The 21,465-nt window shown below is 43.9% G+C and overlaps 1 protein-coding gene across 2 annotated transcripts in view; it reads left to right on the top strand.

The window, feature by feature from the left end:
- The window catches only part of ZC3H3 (zinc finger CCCH-type containing 3), a 2,515,563-nt gene that overhangs the window by 1,853,125 nt on the left and 640,973 nt on the right, over window positions 1-21,465 (top strand). For both annotated transcript variants that reach the window (XM_069621754.1, XM_069621755.1), the window contains exon 8: window positions 18,428-18,497. In XM_069621754.1, the coding sequence (XP_069477855.1) occupies window positions 18,428-18,497 (70 nt within the window). The remainder of the gene's footprint in view (window positions 1-18,427; window positions 18,498-21,465) is intronic.

Below are 21,465 nucleotides of genomic sequence, written 5' to 3'. Positions count from 1 at the left end.
TTTGTTTAATGGTCTTTATCCAGTCGTTATGCAAGAGTTTTATTTTTGCATGTTGTGGGCGAAGGGTGAGGAGTTCTTCTGATATATCTTCGTTTTCCATTTCAATTCTCATTGAGGATTTCCAGTTTTTGTAGTATTGTGGTATTAAAGGTGTTTTCTTTTGCTCGTAGAATTTGGATAGCTGGTGTTTTTTCATCTGTAAGTATTTTGCGGTAAATGTCTAATCTTTTCCATTGTAGAAAGGAGTCGATTGACTGGGTTGCCAGTTCGTAGCGTATTCTTGGCATTGGGTATGTTTGTGGAAGCCGAAGGATTTTTCGCCAAAATATTGATTCGTATTTCGTCCAGTTAATTGTGTGGGCATTCAACATTGCCTCTGTTCCGTATGTTAGTATCGGTATGTACTTCTGTCTGTAATAGGCGATGATGGGATTGAAAGAAAACGTGCCATATTTTCTATGAAGTATACATCCTTGTCTTGATAGGGTTTGGGCTGTTTGATCAATTTTGTCTATCCATTGGTCTTCTGATTTCAATTGATTTATTGGAATGCCAAGGTATTTAAAGGATGTCACGTTTTCAATTTTGGAGTCGTTGATGGTAAAAGTCGGTTGGTATGATTTTTTTGTGGGTGGTTTCGTGAGAATCATTGTCTTGGTTTTCCCAGTGTTGATTGTTAATTCGTTAGTTCCCATATATTGACTCAAGGCTGTCAGAGAGGCTTGTAGTCCAGTTGGTGTTTTATCAAGCAGAACAATATCGTCTGCATATGCCATTGCCGGGACTGGTATCGAGTTAATTCTTGGAGGGTTGGTTATGTTGGATGTTAGATGTTCTTCAATGTCAGCAGTATACAGGTTGGAAAGTGTTGCTGCCAGAGGGCATCCTTGTTTTAGTCCATTTGCTGTTGGTATAGCAGAAGTTGTGGCTCCTTGTTTCGATAATCTTACTTTTATGGTGGTTTCTGAGTACAGTAGGATGATCGGTTCAAGGATATTCGGCGGGCAGTTCCATGCTCTAAGTTTCGCCCATAGATTTTCACGTGAGATTGCATCAAAGGCCATTTTTAGGTCATTGAATGCTGCGCATATTTTGGTGTTAGAATTGATGGCTTCATGTTTGATTAGTTGTAATATTATCAAATTGAGATTTGTTCCAACGTTGGCCGTGAATCCTGTTTGCCTAGTTGAGAATTTGTTATTTTTTGTAGCCCATGTGGTTAGTTGTTTTAAGAGTACTGCTGCAAATAGTTTCCCTAGCGGATCGAGGAGGGCAATCGGACGGAAATTTTGAGAATCTTCCCTTGGTCCTTGCTTGTGAATTGGTACAATTATTGCCGACCTCCAAGAGTTGGGTATTCGGTGAAGTGTGTTGATCAAAATTGTAATGTGGCACAAGAAGTTAGCCCAGGCAGTTGGGTCTTGTTTAATGACAGCATTGGATAGGCCGTCAGGGCCTGGTGCTCTGGAGGTGTTCAAATTTGTAATCAGTTGCATGAAGTCTTCGAATTCCACATGTACTTTCCATGTTGGTTCTATTACAGACACTGTGTTCTGAGGGTCTGTTCTTCGTGATGCATAGATGTTCGCAAAGTGGGTTATCCAAGTTTCTTGTGGTACGTTAGCTGTAAGTTTGTTGTTTTTGGTGGTTGTCATTGAGCAAGTTCCAGAGCTCTCTGGTATTGTGAGTCTTATGGAGTTTCAGTATGTTTTCTGCATCTGCTTGTTGGATGAAGATTTTTTGGGATTTGATCCAATTGGAATGGTTCTGTTTCAAGGATTTGATCTGGTTCCTACTCTGTGCAGATGAGGTTTTCTTTAGCTGTCGTATTGTTCGGTTTAGACATTTTTTTCTTTCAGCATTTTCTTGATTGTATGTGTGACGGTGGTCTTTGTGAAGACGGTTTTTGATGGTTTGTCGGAAAGGAAGTAAGATCCATTCATAGTTGAGTTTTTCATGGTCTGTCAAGTTGGCATCTTGAAATTTTTTTGCCAGAGTGGCTAGAGTTGGTTGTGGAATCCTTAGTCTTGATATTGTACAATTTAGCTCGAGCACCGGTGATATTGCTGGTTCACTTAATTGGGTGAAAGGTTGAGAGTGAACAGTGAGTTGATTATGATCGCTTTTGTCGGTGGGTACCGTTTGTACTTTTGTGACTGATTGCTGTAGGCTCTCAGATAGAAATATATAATCAAAATTGCATGAGATGATCCTCTGGTCCATGTTGGGGTGTAGGGTGTAGAGGAAGTTGCATGGTTCAAGATTGTCAGATTTCGTGTCGTGATTTCTTTAATCCATCTCCTTGCTTTTGGGGAGAGAGTTCTGGTTCTTAGCAGGCAGCCATTCTTGTTGTGCAGCTTGATGTTTAAGTCGCCACAGATTATTATTTCCAGTATTTGTTTTGTTGTAGCTTTGTCAATTGAACACTCCATTTAGGAAAGCATCCGTTGTTATTGCTGCTGGGTTCCAATAGAGGTTTAGGATTAAAAGTATTGAGTTATTTTTACTTTCTCCGTTTTGATCAGAGGGACCACGTGAACCCGAGCTTAATTAGTTGTTATGAATTGGACATTGTAGAGTCATTTGTAGATGCAGTATCTGTGAACGAAGTTTCAGAGTCATAGGTCCTTCTGATCTCTTGTTCGGCTCTGAGAGGTTGACGTGTTCATATTAAGTCTTCCATAGATACAGTGTCTGTGAAAGAGGTGTCGGAGTCGTAGTTTCTTCTACTCGATAGATCATTTCTGCGTGATTGACGTGTTTGTGGCGGGTTACTTAGGCATCTGTCAAGTCTGTTATGTTTGGGTAACTGGTTTACCGTATCTGATTTTGTTTGGTAGTAGTTCTTTTTCTCGCTCCTTGTGGTTTCTTTGTTCTTCGGTTTATTGGATAGTCTTGTATATGTTGAAGCCCAACAAGTTTTTGTAATTGGGCTCGCATTGATAGAATGAGGTCTTGATTGTCACGATCAGGTATCTCTATAACAATTTTATCTAAATTTGAGTCGTCTTTGAAGGTTATGAGATCGATGTCTTTTGTTGTTAGTTTATTCAGATGAGGTATTGCGCCAAAGAGACAAAGTAAATTGGTTCTATTTAAGATTATTGGTTCCAGTCTTTTGATTTCATTTTCAATGTGGATTTCATATATTTCATTCTGTCGTAGTGGATTGAAAATATTGGGAGGATTTGGTTATGCTCAGTAGAATCTTGCAGTGTTCTCATAAGCGAGACCGATGAGATTTGATCATAGGTTTCGTCTCTCGTTTCTTCTATTGTCTCGTTTTCCATCGAAATGTCTGAGATTTCTTCTAATGAGAGATCTGTAGTTTTGTCTTGATTTTTATTTGGCTGTTGTTCATAAACTGAAGAGTATTCATCAATTATTATAAAGCCTGCCTGGTTTATTGGTTGAAAGGAGTATGGGTTGTTTTCTAATGCTTGTTCTTCATGAGTGGATAGATTGAGCAATTCTTCGTCAATGGGTGATTGCGTTGGAATCAGTTGCGATACTTGAGAGTGTATCTGAATTGTGGGCTCTTGATCTCTCTGTGTACTGGTAGGTGGTAGTATTGTACGGGTTGTGGTTTTTTGCTTTGGTGGTTGTGAAGGTTGAGTATTCTGATTCACGGTTCTTAGAAATGCTTGCGATCCCGTTTGTCGTTTTTTGATATTTTTCTGCTGTGTGGGTTTTGCATCATTTATTGTTTTTTCCTTTGCAAAGATCTGGTAGGCTTCTGTTGGTTTCTTAGTTGTTTTATTTAAGTTGGTTGCCTCTGGCTTTTGAATGGTGGTAGTTTAGTCTGGTTCATTTGGTGCCTGTTGTTTAACAAACGCACTTGTTTCCGTTGGATATTGTGCTGGGTTTGGATGAAGGAGGCTCGTGGTTCCTTGGTCGTTTGGTATGTTCGATTGTTGCTGGTGATGTACTTTAAGCATCTGTAGTAATTCTGCTGTGAGCTTTGTTTTTTCTTGCCGGTCATCTCTCGCTATTTCAGCCAGTCTTTGTTGCCATCGATGTGTTTCGTCTGATTCGACTGACAGGCAGGTTTCAACTGTTGAAACAAAGTGTTCCATGTGAATCTTTTTCGAGTGAATTAAAGCTAGGAGGGTTGCTTGATCCTTCATAGTGTCTTTCATATCTTTGTGTAATTTCAAGAAAGGGATCATCGCTTGGGAGAGTGTTGCGATGAGCATATTTTGCAAATCTAGCATTGTGGTAGGAAACCTTGGGTTTATGTTTTCTTTAGAAGGATCATGATTTTGCGTGGCGCTGACATTCTTTTGTTGGGGATTGCTTGATTTTGAGTTCTTGGTTATGGGATCTGGGGTGTAATAAGAGTCATCTGAGTCATAGTTGAAGCGTGTATGAGTTGTTTTTCCTTCAGCGAGGTCAGATTGCGGTTCTTTTTTCACCGGTTTGTTTTGCGTGCCGTGCAAGATGCACAGTGTCGATGTTAATTGAATTTGATTTGGTTCTGTTATGTTTCCAAATATTTCTTTTCTTTTTTCTATGGTTGTCATTATTGACTCGATTTCTATAATATCCATTGATAATCTTGCCACTTTGGTTCTTAGTTTAGGGATTGTAGAGTCCACTGAAAATGTGGATTTGATAGAGTTGTGGGTATGAAGCCACGCGAGTCTTGCAAGTCTTGCTTTTTCTTTCTTCGTCTGTTGGGATGTTATCAGGGCTGAGTGTTGGGTATTTGTGTCTTCTCGCAGTTCAGTTGGATGGTGTTGTGCGGTGTCTTTACCAACAGGGTGATTGGGGACATCTTTTGCTTTTTGTTTGGTGCTCATTTCGTGTGTTGTGACACTAGTTTCAGAAGTTTGGCCATTTGTTGCACTTGCTTGGATTTGATCAGATGCCGTTTTTGTATGCTCTTCATAGTTGGTTGGAAGATTTGGTGTATATTCATGTGTCTTGTTACCAAGGGAATTGTGATTTGTAGGTCGCTCTTTTCTGCTAATGCTGACAGAAGGATCATTTTCAGGCCTTTCAGATCGGGGTCGCGAAGTGCATGAGGGTGCAGCGGGTGAAATGTCTTGTTGAGATTCAGAGCACGGATTGTAAACTTGTGCTTTGATTTCCAAAGGTAACCGCTCTGTTGAGTTGAGTTGTTGACTGTTTACAGTAATTTGTGTCTCAGGCGGAGGTTGGGGAATTTCCTGGATAAAGTTGTCATTTTCTGAGTCGATTTCTGTGATGAACTGAGATTCTTGTGTGGGTTGAGGGTTTAATAGCAGAGGTTTTAGGTTTCCTTTAAGGGTTGCTGCTTTGTTAAAAGATTGTTCCATTTTTAGCTGTAATATATCTTGCTCCGTAGTGCTAGCTGTTGCTAGTTTGGTTGTTTGTCTTGTTTTTGGATGTTGGATGGGATGTTGCTTGGTGGGTCGAGTTGTCGTCATCATCGTTGGGTCACTATGTATTCAATTGGGATCCAAGGAAATTATCCTTTCGGTCTCCCAAAAGTTTTTGCAGATAGTGCTTTATTGATGTAGTATTCAGGTTCATGGGGGTGAGCCCTTTCAGTTCTCTGAGCAATGGTAGGATCAGAGTGTGTTGGGATCCAAGGATGTAATTCCTTTCGGTCTCCCAGCGGTAGTTGAAGGTAGAATTTAGACGAGCCCTTTCGGTCTCCTGGACAGCGACAGGAACCAATGATGTGTTCCTTTCGGTCTCGTAGCAGTAATTGAAGGTATGGTATAGATGTATTCAGGATCCAGGGGACAAACCCTTTCGGTCTCCTGGCCGGTGTTGGCGTGTAGATGTCGGTTTTCGTTATTTCAGCTCGGTAAGATGAAGCTTTAGGATCTTCTACTGGTTTTGCTTTTCTATTGGGAATGGTCAGTGGTGCAGGATCCAAGAGGTAAACTCTTTTGGTCTCCTGTTTGTATTTCGCACTGATCGCCGCTTTCTTCAATTTGAAAGTGTGATGTTAAAGATGGCTTTTGTTTCGGGGTGGATGTCAGCAGGGAGGCAGATGTTGGAAGTTCAGTGTTTTGTGGGCACAATGGGAGACTGGCCCAGTGAGTTCTTTAGGGGCGGACGTCTTTCATTGATTCTTTCCTTCTATTCCAAATTTATTTATTTTTTTATTATTTTTTTATTTTTATTTTTTTTATTTTTATTCTTAAAACGTTTTTAGGAAGGTGATGATTGCCAATCTAGGTGAAGAGACGAATCCTGATCCGTGGAGGTGAGGTGGCAGCGCGACCTCGCTGGTCGGTAGGCGTTTGCTCAGCAGGAAGGCAGACGTGGGAAGACAGCAAGGCTGTGGACGTCGGAGATCGACAGGCAAAGGTGCTGAGGCAGGGCAGCACAGCGGCAAACAAACGTTGTAAGGCGGCGAGGCCGTAGTCGCCGAGGATCAGCAGTCAAGAGCGGTGAGCCAGAGCAGTGCAAACGTGGGCCTGCCGACCGCTCTGTAGTCAAGCAGGAGGCAGTCGGATGCTGGAGAACAGCGAGGCTGTGGGCGTCGGAGATGAGCAGGTAAGATTGCTGGGGTGGAGCAGTGCAGAGAGGGGGAGAGTGGAATCCAAGGGGCCCGCAGGGAGCACAAACAATAGGGCGGGTAAAGGGGGCAGTCTCTGCTGATGTCGGAGCAGAAAGTAACCTCCGGAGGGGTGAAAGCCGAGAAAGAAGGGCGAGAAGAGAGGGTCCGGGTCCGGGTGGAGTAGTGTAGAAGAAGGGTGGACGGAGGGAAGGGGTAACGAAGAGTTGAACTAAACAGATGGGAAGGTGGGAATAGGCGGAAATGCGAGGGAAGAGGGAGGAAAGGAGAGAATGGTAGAAAGGAGGATAGGAGTGAGGGGGGAGGGATGAGGAGGGGATATCGCCCCCGAGGGGGGGGGGGAAATGTGTCTCACCGGGAAGGCAGTCAAGGCGTTGCATCCAACAGTAAAAGGCAGTAAATCTGCACAGGTTTCCAGCGAGCCCGGAGGCAGGGTTTGGCGGGCGCCGCGGAGCCTGCAGAGCCTAAAGACCAAAAGACACTGCAGCAGACTCCGCGGCCGCTCCGCGGCTTTCTGGGTGTTTTGAAGGAAGCACCAGTTGAAACAAAAAGAGGACTAGAAGCAGGTCACAGTTCCTCACAGGTACAGGAGCAAACGCTGTAGAGTCTTCTCACAACCGCAACCAAAAGACTCTGCAGCAGAGTCCCCGGCCGCTCCGCGGCTTTCTGGGTGTTTTGAAGGAAGCACCAGTTGAAACAAAAAGAGGACTAGAAGCAGGTCACAGTTCCTCACAGGTACAGGAGTAAACGCTGTAGAGTCTTCTCACAAACGCAACCAAAAGACTCTGCAGCAGACTCCGAAGTTTCAATAGTACCTTGCTCGGTTTAAAAAAGTGTCTTTGTTGATTTGCCGTTTGCAAGTGAACATCATCCCTAGCAGACACAATTTGGGTGATTGTTCTATAACCACTCCTGTCACTAAGCAAGTTATGTCAGCGCTCTGCACCATAAATCGCGTATAGAGGCACAATCCCAAACCATGTATATGAAATCAGCATTGGGGGGAGTACACCTGGGGCATGCTGCTGCTCTTTAATGCACAAGCGTATGCACTGTCACAGGAGGTGAATACATTCCATGTAGAAAATGTATCCAGTTAAAACAAGCATTCATAGACTCCTATTTAGTGTGTCGACGAATGCAAGGCCGTTCAGCATCAATCAAGCCCTACCCAAGTCCCTATTCCAATTGCTCCTCATTTTAAATTCTAGATTGCAGTAAATTGGAGTGAAGGCCCAATACAGTGCTGAGACCTGCCTACCCCTTCCACTAACTTTTTGATTGCTACGATCACCTCATGTTTTGATGGTATATCTGCAAACTACAGCCTGTGTTGCAGCATAATTTGAACATTGCCTGATGTGAATTTCCCATTAAGTGAAAAAAACTCTGGGAAAGACATTACCTTACATTACCGTACATATTTATATAGTGAAAGCATCGCCTGTCTGACTCAGTACTGCCTACTAATTTCAGGCAAAATACCTTTAAATATACTATTGCACCACAATAGGGTTCCTAATGGAACAATAGCAGATGTGATCCGCCTGGGAGCAAAAGTTGCTCAACACATGCAATATCTGCAGAGGAGTAGGCAGCATAGTTATCACATCCGTGGTAGCCGTAAATACAGTTATTATTGTTTTAGATAGTTGCACCATATTACAGATCATTCACCCGGGTAAGTCAAGTGGACCGTCATTCTACCAGGGGGGTCACATGTTCAAACTGAGCACAAAAATAGTTAAAAAGGTCAGGAACTCCAGTCTGACAAGTTGCTAAGGACATTTTAGTGTAGCCAGCAATACAGAAGGAGTTCTACCTCTTTCAAATAACTAGACTAATAGACCGTCCAATGCATTGAGAAAGTCAGAGGGATAATAGTGTTGATACCGTTAAGCATGCGCCGAAGACTGGGCGTTAGAACCGGCTTGGCCACCGGTGCTTTTTCCTATTTGAGTCAGGGAAGTCTGGAACGCAATCCAACCACTTTAGTAAACTTATAAACACAATCTCAACGTACTTATGGTAGACCTTGTCAAAATCATTATTAATGAATTAACCCTAATATATTCAGGAATCAAGTGACAATGGTATCAGTAGTTCGCTCGCTCACCCCTGCCAATGGAACTACAAACTCAGACTATTTAGAGTATGATCGGAATAGCCACTACCGTGCACTCACATGTAATGGCATATTATCTGCGAAAGATGACACAACACGAGGAACACCTGAAACGATCACTCTGATTAACAAAGGAGTCTGTCAATTTGCAGTTTAAAGGCCCCATAATCAACCAAATGAAAGGGGTGATAAAGAAAGCCCCTGCCTAGTTCTGCCATTAATTGTAAAGAACCTTGAAATGCAATTGTTGGTTTGCACCCCATATAAAAGCTCAAGCCACCACAAAAAAACTAGGGTTGTACCCAGCGAGGCTCAGAAATGCTTGTAGCACATTTTCCGTATTAGCCATAGGGATATTTTCCAGCATTGGATTTTTCATAGATTCACATGCTGTATGAATATTCACCATCGTCAGGCTGGGAATCCTCGGTAACGTAGAGCTCTAGTACAGTTTGCTCCACCCGTCGAGGCCATCTTCAGACTTTTTACCACACCTTGTGTTGGGAGTCCTCAAAATCTCTTCCTCAGATAATCTCGCCATTTTCTATGAATTGTACTTCAAGTTTCTTCGTTCAGACATGTTTTCGGAATCCTTAACGCCAGCAACATCTGGGATTTGCTTCTGTCCGGTGGCTGGCGCCCCGTGAAGTGGAATCTCCTCTTCCACTGTGAGGCCTAAATCTATGACAGAGTCCATGAGGAAAAGCCTTTTCAGTGGCTGTGCCTGATGCTGCCTGAATAATGCGTACGTGGAAGACCTCCACGACAACTATCTCTACTGCTTACGCACAACACTCAGGGTTGTTCCATCTGCCAGTCATTTTTTAATAAGATGCCCCGAGAACGCCACTGCAGGTTAGTGGATCGGCTCGATAACACCGGAGGGGCCTCTGACTCGGCCTCAGTACGCCGTCATGCCTCGCTCAAGTAGAGTAGGCCAACCCACTCTAGCAAGAGGTAACGGTTGCATGAAGAGGCTGCTAGGAGTAAGAAGTCTAAGAAGACACAGTCCAGGGAAGACTCAGCAACTTCGGGGTCTTTGTCTATGAAGGAGTCATCGTTGACATCTGCGACTACGCAGGGCAGGGCAGCTCCTTCAACGGCTTTACACTCTTCGTTGTCCAAATCATCTATGTCAAAGGGTCAGACCAAGTCTTCGTCATCGACAGGCAAAGCCCTCTTGACGTTCCCGGCGACGCCTAAGCCTACAACCACAACACTGTCGACGGCCATATCCACGAGAGGCTGCAAACTGTCGACCATGATGCCATCGTCAACCTTGATGAGCACTGCAGTCGATGACCACGACTCCTTTGACGAGTGGCTGAAAAATGTCAACCAACATACTGTTGACGACTTCCTCCATAATATCATCCAAGTCTCCTTCCGTCACAGTGGCAAAAGTTTAGTTGGCTCAACCATCTGCCCTGGCAGCCTTTCCCAGGCCTCTGTCCTTTCCCATTGGCTCTGGGGATCACACCGGCTGCGATAAGCTCATCAGCTATCCCACCAGAAGACCTCCTTCGACCATCAGATTTAGAAGACACTGTAGCAGTCTTTTCTTGCGAAGAGGTGAATATGGATGTGCAACACCCAGCCCTGAATTGGCTATGCCTCTGCCGACAGCAGTTTCTCCTGTTCCTCCAGCTGTGCCTGTAGCACCAGCTCCGAGAGTCGTCTCCTTTGACATTCTCGCCACATTACACTGTAGTCGGGGGCTTAGGTTGTTCATGCCTGCAGAGCCAGGCCAGAGTCCTCCCAGACTTGTAGCCTTCCACGTGGAAGCGTGGTGTCCTAGTGACATAATCAAATTTGGCATTGGGATTGTATCAATGCGAGCTCCCTCTCCGTTGATCATAGTCCCGGGTGCTCAGTCTCCAATGTTTTTATTGTATTCTCCATGGCCTCCTTTTCCCCTTTCAGCTGTTTGCGAATTCCCCCTGCCCCTGCTATAATTTCACCCCTCACGACCACCTTCATAGCTTCCCAGACCGTGCTCCAGCTGCTTACACTACCAATGTTTTCTGTAAAGAAATTAACTATGGTGTCCCGTAGGGTGTCCCTTAAGGGAGCGTCTCCCAGGGCTTCAGTGCACATATGCAACATCGGGATAGGGGGCCGAGGGCCCCTAAGTTCCCATAGTATCACTAAGGGAGAATGTTCCGAAATAGCGTAGCCCATGCATTCCGCACTAACGAATTTAGCCAGTTGCTCAGCGCCAACAAAGAGGTAATCCAACCTAGCGTGCAGTTTGTGGGGCGAGGGGCAGAGTAGAAGGAGTAGCCCCTAGGGTGGGGGTGCAGTTCTCTCCACACATCTACCAGGTTAAGCTCGGAAAGTGCATCATTCAAGGCCTTAGAGGCAGGTGAGGGGTCAGTGTGATTAGAGTGGGTCCTATCAAGCACATGGGCTTTTACGCTATTAAAATCACCACCCCATATAAGGAAGGTGTCCCGCCTGGATGCGATCTGACCTCAGAGCATATGTATGTGGTCTGGTATTTTCTGATTTGGGAAGTAAGAGTTAATTATACATACGGTTTCCTGTTTTAGAGGTTCATACTTTTTCACTTCCGGGGGTGTTTTTCCAGTGTTTTAAAAAATGTTCAGAGTCTATGTTTATCCGTTTTTTCCCGTTTGCCACCTTCAAAAAACCGCAGAGAACTGTTTTTTCCAGTGCATTAACTCAAATATTATTTTATTGTTTCATTGCGTGTATAATTACGGTAATGTCTCTCACAGCAAGATGTTATGAACACTTTCCGGAGAATAAAGATGAATGTGCTAATCCAGTAATATCTAACTCACTTTAGTGGAGATGAGGATTATTTTGACTGTCAAAAGAAATAAACGCCAAGCAGATAATAACTCTTTATCAAGTGCTGCTCACTAAGAAATGAGAAGGGAGTCTCATTAATGTACCCCCTGAGGCTTGACTGGAGGGAGTGAGCAGGCCATAAGTTTGTTGGGTGTGGGAATATCAGGGGATCCTATAGCAGAATGTTGAAAAGGCAACTCAGCAGGTTAGATGATTGTTGTTGGGAAGTTTTATGTTTATACCTTGCGGTAAATCATATGGCTATTTTCTTATTCTTGCTACAGCATATGCTTTAAAATGTGTTGTTTTGACTGGGGATGAGCATGGCTCTCTCGCTTCACTCTGTGTGGGAACCTTTGTCCCCATATCGAAAATCAAAAGCTGGCACCCATGAATTTACTCACAGTAAGTGAATATATGTTAAAGTGAAATATACAAATGTAGTTCCCCTTAGAAGAAAGTGGGCAAGAGAAAAGAGCATTGGACTTTAAAAAAGTAATTAACACTAGAAAAATAACCTCAGAGAGGAAATGTTCCAATAAATGAAAAGTACTTGTACTATAGCAAGGTATTCACACAAATATATAAATTCTTATAGAACTATGGTACGGAAAAATAGTACAATTGTGACATTATTCCCCCCCTATCTTGACTGGGAGACTATAAATACCAGAATGCAATTCTGCAAAAGGCAAAAAATTGCCTCTGGGTTTTGAAAGACTTATAACAAAATGTAATGTGTGAAAGGGTTACCCGTTTGTGTTTGACACATGCAGGTTTCATATAAAATGTGATGGAAGTATTACATTCTGAAAATAATGTTGTTAGTTTTAAACTGTTCTGTGTTACATTTGCCTGGAGGACGGCATAGATTTAGGGAACTAACTTGTGCTTTCGAAGGGATTGTGTCCTCCGATGTATTCCTCATTTTTGATATAATCCATTCCAGCTTGCTGGCCCCAGAAATGTTTTTCAGTAGAGGGGGCTGCGCGTTGACGTCCCTCGAGTGGGTGTCCCTCGACAGCCTCCGTATCGGCTCCGACGTCATCATGAGTACAAATAGACTCGCCTAGCGTCCGTTGCTCAGTTCCATTTAGAAGTTTAGTTTTGCTTTGCATGAATTTGGTTAATAACCTTGAAGGAGCGTAAGCTGCAACTACAAGGAAAGATTTTTACTGCGGGGAAGGATGGGAGGGACGATAAGGAATATGTCGGAGGAACATCCCATCGAAAGAACGTTACCAGTTTGGTAAGTAACTTGTTCTTCGAAGGGATTGTGTCCTCTGACGTATTCCTCATCTTTGATAGACTCCCATAGCAGTAGTATATAGAGGAGGCGGGAGTAAAATTAAATGTTTCCCTTTAAAGATGTACAGAATAAAACACAGCTTTTCCAAATTTTGTCTCCTGTCTAGAGGAGGAATCAATGCTGTAAAATTTAGTAAAAGTGTGTGCGGACGATTATGTGGCAGCCGCACATATGTCCTTAATTGGAACTCCTCTTTAGACAGCTGAAGAGGCTGCGATACCCCTGGTTGAATGGGCCCTAAGATATTGAGGGGGCTCTCTTCCTGTCAATTTATAGCATTTTATAATAGTTAAAATAATCCATCTTGAAATGGTTTGTTTTGTAATTGGCAAACCTAATTTGTGCCCTGCATATCCCACAAACAATTGGTCTGCTTGTCTGATTCTTGCAAGTCTGTTAATGTAAAAGCTTAATGCACGTCTTGGATCGAGCCTGTGTAATCTCTCTTCCTCTTTCCCTGCATGGGAAGGAGGATAGAATGAGGGTAAAGTTATTTTCTGAGTAATGTGGAATTCTGAGACCACCTTTGGGAGAAAATTGGGCTTCACTTGTAAAACAACCTTACCTTTATGAAAGATTGTATGAGGAGGTTTGCTCACTCTTCTGGCAGAAGTTAAAGACACTAGAAAAACGGTTTTAAGAGTGAGAAACCTTAATGAACAGGAATGAAGGGGTTCGATTGAAGTACCCTTTAGAAATTTCAAGACTAAGTTTAGGTCCCACAATGGAACTTGAAAAGGGATAGAGGGATAAACATTAGTTAATCCTTCCAGAAATTGAATTACTAAAGGTAATTTGAAATATGAAGGCTCCTCAGCAGTGCGCTTAAAGATTGACAGCGCTGCGAGGTAGCCCTTGATCGTACCAACTTGAAGACCTGAGTTTGAGAAGTAAAGCAAGAAAGATAACACCATCTGTGTATTACATGAAAAGGGTTCAATATTCTTTTCTCTACACCAGCTGCAAAATTTGTTCCAACGGCAGCGGTATAAAGTCTTTGTTGCTGGCCTTCTGGCTGAAAGCAACACCTCCATGACGTCATCCGGGAAGTCCCAATCCTTGTATCTCAACCTTTCAGAAACCAGGCGTGAAGGTTGAGGGTTCTGATATGGGGTTGGAGAACCTGACCTCCCTTCTGCGAGAGAAGATCCTCTCTTTGCGGAAGACGAATCGGAGGGCAGATGGACATGTCTAGAAGATCCGGGTACCACGTTCTCCTGGCCCAATCCGGGGCAATTAGGATCATGGGTTTCCGGAATCTTCTCAACCTCCTGATCATTTGAGGAATGACGGGGAGTGGAGGAAACACGTACAGAACTGGATACTCCCAGTCCACTACGAACGCTCCCCTAGAACTCCTCTTGGGGAAAATTCCCTTGAGCAATACTGATCGCACTTCCTGTTGATACTGGTGGCAAACAGATCCACTTGAGGGGTTCCCCAAAGGGCGAAGATCTCTTGAAGGACTTCCTGAGCTAGTTCCCACTCGTGGGAGACTGTGTTCGAAGGCTGTCGAGGGACACCGACTCGAGGGATGTCGACGCGCATCGCCCTCTACTGGAAAACATTTCTGAGGCCAGCAAGCTGAAATGGATTATATCACAGATAAGGAATACATCAGAGGAACATCCCATCGAAAGAACGTTACCAGTTTGGTAAGCAACTTGTTCTTCTGTGTGCTTTCAGATTTAAATTCCCATTTGCATTTCTTTACATGGAATGGTTACAAGTGTCTTGTCCAAAACAATAACCCCTTAAATGAACCATCATTTATAAATCGCTCCTAATTTTAAAACTCCCCTTAAAGACACAAAGTGCTGCGTAGCAATTAGGGGGCCTGCAGCTCTGATTAGCTGCTGGGTTCTGGTGCTCAAGAGAGGCACAATAGGTTGGAACGTGATTGTGACACTGTGGCCTCATGGGATCCTCGTACATGGAAGACCATCTTTCCTTTTAAAGCTGACAGGCAGGCAGCTGAAACCTTTCAGAGCTCCCCCAGACAGAAACACATACACAGATGATCTGTTGCCACAAACAGAGACACTGAAAAATCCATGTTAAACCATTTTGTGTAAATACAAATATTTGTCAGTAGTCAAAGGCTACTCTGAGGAATTGCAGCCAATTTTAAGATGTGAATCATCGACCACAAAAATCCTCAAATTTGTCTACAATTCCTCAAAATAACTCTGACCAAATATGAATACAAATATTTTTTCTTTACAGAGAAAACGATGTAACATTGAATGTGCAGTGTTTTTAATAAGATCAGGGGACCTGTGGGGAAGCAATGGGAGAAAGCAAACAAGGATAGATGGGGGAAGTAGGGCCCTTTTCCTATTGACTGCCAAGCCCCCTCTCCAGCCACTCCTTCATCCCCAAACTTCATCCCATCCCTGCTCACACTAAACACCACTGGGATAGAGGAAACAGTGTTTTTCAGTTTAAACCTACACAACACCCTTTCTTCCAGGGTGTTTTTCCGTTGTTTATCGGATTTAACTGGAAACCAGAAAGCCTATTTATACATTCTTCTCTATGCACAAGGTGACCCCTCAGGATCAGGTATCTCCCTTCCTTGTCCCCTACCACCTAGAACAGGGGAAATAATAACTTTGGTTCTATCCATACAAAAACACGCCAAGCATGTTTGGAGTATGGAGCCCCGTCTCCAGACCCCCCTCCCAACGGTTTATGATGCCGTCCTGGTCTTCAGCCAGCAAGTTGGTCTCCTGAAGCAGGGAAATATTGATCTTCTTGCGAGTCAGATAGGATTTTACCCTGTTCCTGCATGTCTGACCCTAAACCTCTCACATTCCAAGTTAATATGTAAAATTTGGGTCATGGTCAAGGTATCTTCACATGCGCCCCTTATATTCCAACGCGACCCACACCAAGAGGGCCACCGACCCTCCGGAAGCACCAGTCTCCCATTCACCCCATCATCAGAAATAGCAGATTCAGAAGTAATGCACAGCCCCATCCCGAGAACACCCCACCTCACATAATCACAGCACATTGTGAGCCTCTCAACAATAACCGGAACACAACCAAAAAGCAGATCCCCAAACTGGGGAATGAATACATAGCCATTAGCAACATAACGTTATCTTGTAGCCCAACAATCGTTAGTCGTTCGGGCTGTCCTGTACCTCCAGAGTCATAGGCGACCCTTGTGTACCAGGTAGGGGCACCAGCAGCAGGCCAGTGCCCCATGTAAACTGTGAGCGTGCTATAGAGTCCAGCGGTGGGCAGCTGGGTCTCGCCCCCACTGTTCTCTAGAAGACATTGTCCACAGCAGTCCTTGCTTTATACAGGAAGAGCTGAAATTGAAGCTCTGGGGTTCCTGGTCTCCCCCAGCTAAAGTTCGGCAATGTTGTCTGTATTTGCCTTACTCCAAGGTAGCACATATCTACTGCTCATAGCCCAGGCTCATGGTCTGCCGTTAGGGCCAGTAAACGCAACCAGGTCTATCTGTCAGTGTCGTTCTTACTGGACAGATTGTTATGATCCATCCACATGAATGCCCCTTCCTGGGCTTTACAGGATATGCATCCTGCCGTTATGTACAGCCTTCAATCTCGCCGGGTACAGGAGCATATACCTGACTCCCAGCTGTTGAAGTCATGCCTTTACAGGCACAAATGTTGTTCACCCTCTTTCGACCGCCGGATTGTAGTCCAGATATATATATCACCGCCTTCTCTGGAGTGTTTCAGTATCACCTCCCTGTCACAGAAGTTGAGGATCTTAGCAATCACAGGTCTAGGGTGTGACCCCGGTGGAGGTTTCTTATGTAAGGACCGATGACCCCTTTTGACTGCAAATCACTGAGAGAATTTACCAGGGCCAGTCTCCTGTAAGAGCAAATTCTCAATGTAGGAGGTCGGATCATGGCCTTCGGTGCCCTTCAAACCCTCGCGTTTTTTCTGCGTGATCTGCCTTCATCGTCTTACGCCCTCCGCTCCAGTGATGCGTTTCGCTGTTCCAGCGTCTTGACTTTCGCCTCCAATTCTTTGGTGGTGGCCGCAGTTTCTTTTAGTAGGCCTTGGGTGGTGGAAACCTGCTCTGCTAAATGCTGGACGTCAGGTCGGAGCAGCTTGCTCATCCACTTTGACCTTGTCAATTCAAGTTTCCAGGGAGGATCGTAAGGCTGCAATCGCTGCTAGGACTTGATCTTCATGAGCGTCTGGCCATGACTCAGACGGCTGTTCAGCGCTTCCAGCTTGCGGGCTGTTGCCCTACTCATGCATCTTTCAAGGTACAGCTGGCATCCATCTCACTCTACACCAGATCCCCATCCAGATCCTCGCTGTGCTCCCACAGAATCGTCAACGAGTTTTTCAAGGCTTTTTTTCTCGATATTTTCCTCTGGTAAAGGTGCTTGTCCCGGCATGGGAAGTCAACATGGGCCTGACAAGACTCAAGGGGGCACCTTTCGAACCTATGCATCAAGCCCCACTCAAGTTTCTCTCATGGAATACGGCATTCCTTGTGGCCATCACCTCAGCCAGATGGGTGGGTGAATCTAGGCCCTATTTGCAAGCAGCCGTATCTGACTTTCCACAAATCAAGGGTGGTACTGCTTACGCACCCCACTTTCATGCCAAATGTTCAGGCGGAATCCACTTCTACGAGCCTTTGGTGTGGTCTGTTTTCTTCCTGGCGGAGAGGACCTTGCATTCGCTGGACGTTGCTCACGCCTTGAAGTTTTTGGAAGACTTCTCAATGGTTTGGGAACTTTGGACCTGTGAATCATGGGAAGGCCTTGTCCAAGGCTTCATCTCAAGATGGCTTTCCGGATGCATTATGCACTCTCATTGGCTGGCTATCTGGCCTCTGTCGGGCCATCCGAGAGCCCACTCCACCAGAGCGATCGCTGCGACGATTGCGTTACTTTCTGATGTGCCCCTGCTCGAAATCTGCAGGGCTGCAATGTGGAGTTCCACGCATACCTACATGAAATTCTGCTGCGTCGACAGGGATTCCAGGGAGGAGTCCAGAGTTGGCCAGGCGGTGCTATGCAACCTGGTCGCTTGAGGTGAGTCTGTTCCAGGGGTAAGTGTTCATTGCTTCTGTTGAGCCTTGCCATCTCCCTTGGTTGTGTAATGTTGTACTGCTGTGTATTCGTTATTCATAAGCATGTGAATCCATGCCAGGCCCCATGCTGGAGAAGGATTAAGTTACTTACTTGCAACTATTGTTCTCCAGCATGGGTCTGGTGTAGATTCACATGCGAACCCTCCAACCGGCCCCTCTGCGGCTCTTCTTGTTCATACTGCCACTTTATTTGCTTACCAAATCTGAAGATGGCTGCCAGAGGCGGGGCTTAGGGAGATAACTGTCATTGGATGGGGGCAGTATGACCCAGAGGACAGTGATTGGTTTTGAGGAGAAATACAGTTTTAAAGTGAAAGTTAAGCTGCTTTTTCTTTTACTGAGGATTCCTGACCTGACTGGGAATATTCATGAGCATGTGAATCCATTCCAGGCCCATGCTGAAGAATAAAAGTTACAGGTAAGTAACTTAAACCTTAAATATTCATGCAATGCAATCTTCATTGAAACATAGATATTTTAGCAATGTTTCATGGATTAGTGTGGGGGTAGTAAACTTCTACCGGCCCTTGACCCTTCTTCTATTCTTGTTATGTGATAGGTTTTTACGAGGCACATGTAAGAAGACTGATGGGACGTGTTCTTTTTCCCACAAGGTTTCCAAAGATAAGGTTTGTATGGTTTTCCTATAAACACTTGCTAACTTTATTACTATGTTGACTGAAAGTGCCAAACATTGGTGGATATTCTAAAGTATATGTTCTTGTCTATTGTTCCATTTACATTTGTGTTTCCCTCTTAAGCTTAGAGGTACAGAGTCATTCACGGGACAGGTTTAGATTGAGAATAGGGAATTGCTCTACTGTTGATAATTAAGTTGCTAATGTGACACTATGATATAAAAGCTGCTGAACCCTACACAGTTTATTCAGCATGTGTTGAGTTTATCCCTGGTAAATGTTAGTAAGTTGTCAGTCATTGAATCACAGTGTCTTGTCATTTTATTGCCAAAGGATTTAGTTAGAAGTCTTGCCTTTCTCTACCTATTGTGCTCTTCTTCACCTATCTACCCTCTCCTTGCTCGTGCCACGTGTGAGCAAGAAAGGAAAGAAACACACTATGGATATAGACAACAAATTTACTGCAACGCCAGCAAAGTTTCAAAAAAGAGTATCTCTTGTGCTAAAAGAAAAAAACAACTACAGAGAGGAAATTCAGAAAAAAGGAAACCACTTGCTAATTGGTCCAAGGGGTCAAATTAACTCTGCCCTGAACCGTCTCAGAAAATGAGTCAAAGTAACTAACCATTGTATCAACCCAGAGCCGTGAACTTCAATGACATTGATCTTCCCTCATGCCAATATTTGTAATGCCTGGTTTGGTGTTGAAATCCAGCAAATTCAGATTGATATTCAATTGAAATAACCTTCTCTCTCAGTTCTTTTATCCTGCTCCCAGTTGGAGCTCTTTTTACTCGTGTTACTAAACTAGAGTTTCTATCTATACTGTGATCTAGGTTGGCTACCACATATGCTCAGGATCCTCTCCCAGTTTACTTGATCAAGTCCAGTCCAGACTTAATTTTTCCTCTACAGCTCCCTATTACTCTTGCTCAGGGCTTTTTTGCAGACTCACTAAAAAGTGGCCAAGTAAACCCATTGCTGATGAAACCTGTTTTGATATCTTGGATTTTGCAAACTATGAACCCTTCAACAATTGACCTTTTCTTTGGCAAATGTTTGAAGTGTTCAACAAATCAACTTTCCCATCACCTATCTACTCATTCACTTCTTCTGGACCATCAATCTGGCTTCTGGTCCTGGTGGTGATGCCCTTCGCTTGAGCGATTGTTAAGGCACCTCTCTTCTGGTGGTTCTTTATCCCTCAGCTGTGTTTTTCAGGTCAACCATGAGGTACTGATAAACTTAAAAAACTTAAGCTTTCCTTCTTTTAGTCCAACCGCCCTTAATTTGTGTAGATGGGTTCCTTCTGGTTGGACCCCTTACATTTGCAATGCAGTGTTCCTCAAAGTCATTTCTGTCACCCATGTTGTTTAACACCTACATGGAAACTCTGGGAGGTCAGTTGCTAGGAATGGATTCTGGGGTTCATTAGTAGGTAGATCATACCAAACTCTATTGTAAGGTCTTATCTCTGGCTGACATCCTGTGCCTGTAGGAAATACTGCCTGGGAGTCATGGAGGACTGGATGTCAGCTCATCCTTTTAGGTTGAATCCTTCTAAAACAGAGTTACTTTTGATTTCCTCTTCCTCTTTTTAAGTACCTTTTCTCAATGGTGTGCTTATCCCTCTAAGTATCAATTCTTCTTTGATGTCTTCTGTTAATGTCTTGGTTTTACTTTGGATTATAAATTAAATATTAAAAGTCTTATTTCTGGTCTTGCTCAATCTTGATTTTTTTCCAGTTATCTTTGCTTTGTGGGGTGAAATATTTTATTTCATCCTCAGATTTCCGCCCTGCCGTTCAAGTATTAGTAGTTTGACATTTGAACGTGACAGTGCTGTCCTGTCTGGTTTGCCTACTTTCACTTTGCTTCCTCTCAGGACATTGCTCCATTCGGCCACTTCTCCAGCATTGGATCTTTCATAGATTCACATGCTATGAACATTCCCCGTAGTCAAGCTGGGAATCCTCAGTTAACTTTTACATTGGTAAATAAAGAAAAATAGGTGTCTATTTTGTAGCCCATTGCCCTCTTTTTGGGAGATTTGGGCCTCCACCAATGAAATGTCGAGTATGTAGCTCCTCCCCTGCAGCCTCCCTTCAAATTCTAACCGCATGTCATGCTGAAAGGAGTCCTCGTGTTGGTTCTCCTCAGAGAAATCTCCCCAATTTCAACTTTGGAAAAAATAACTCCATAGGATCATCTCCTCTACTCAGATAAATGAGGAGTAGAAGAATTGAGGGGAAGAAATACCCATTTAAAGCATGTATCGCTTGCGGCCAAAAAACGTTTACGAGGTGGAAACACATGCAGAATGTATTTATTGCTTACACCCTCATCACTCTGCAGAAGACTGTGTAATCTGCTACGGTTTTAGCATATAAACGCTGAAAGATAGGCATAAACGCCTTGTCTGTTGGCTGAATGAAGACCACTGTAAAGACTGGAGGGGGTTATCTGTACTTCGCCCTCTATATGGTAGCGTAAAGGCACAGAACACCCCAGCCAAAGTTCTCTAATATGTTCGAATGGATGAGCAACCAAGTCTTAAGCTCTCAGGCGGTGTTGCAGGCACGTTCTTAAGTGTAATGCTTCTCCAAAGCCCCCACAAAGGAATGTCCACACACTATGTAAGGTGATAACACAGCATCTTTATATAAAATAAGGTGTTTCTCCCCCTACAAGTATATACACCTCAATAAAAAGACTTTGTACTTGGGATACATATTCAAAGAATTGCAAATATATACACTCTGCGGTACCACACAATATTTAAATTCAGTAAGAAATGAACTAACTGCAGACAGTTCTAAATAGGCATGTGAATTCTTAAGTGAGGTATATCAGCATAGAATAGGCAAGAAAGGCAGAATGGTTTCTTTAGACTAGATATACAATTATTTGTGAATGTCCCCTCCCACCTGAGCAACCTGTAAGGTAAAAGTTAGGGAGT

Source organism: Ambystoma mexicanum, chromosome 5q, assembly GCF_040938575.1.
Source record: "Ambystoma mexicanum isolate Mex_15411 chromosome 5q, UKY_AmexF1_1, whole genome shotgun sequence".
Taxonomy (NCBI): Eukaryota; Metazoa; Chordata; class Amphibia; order Caudata; family Ambystomatidae; genus Ambystoma; species Ambystoma mexicanum.
This window is presented reverse-complemented; position numbering and strand designations above follow the sequence as displayed.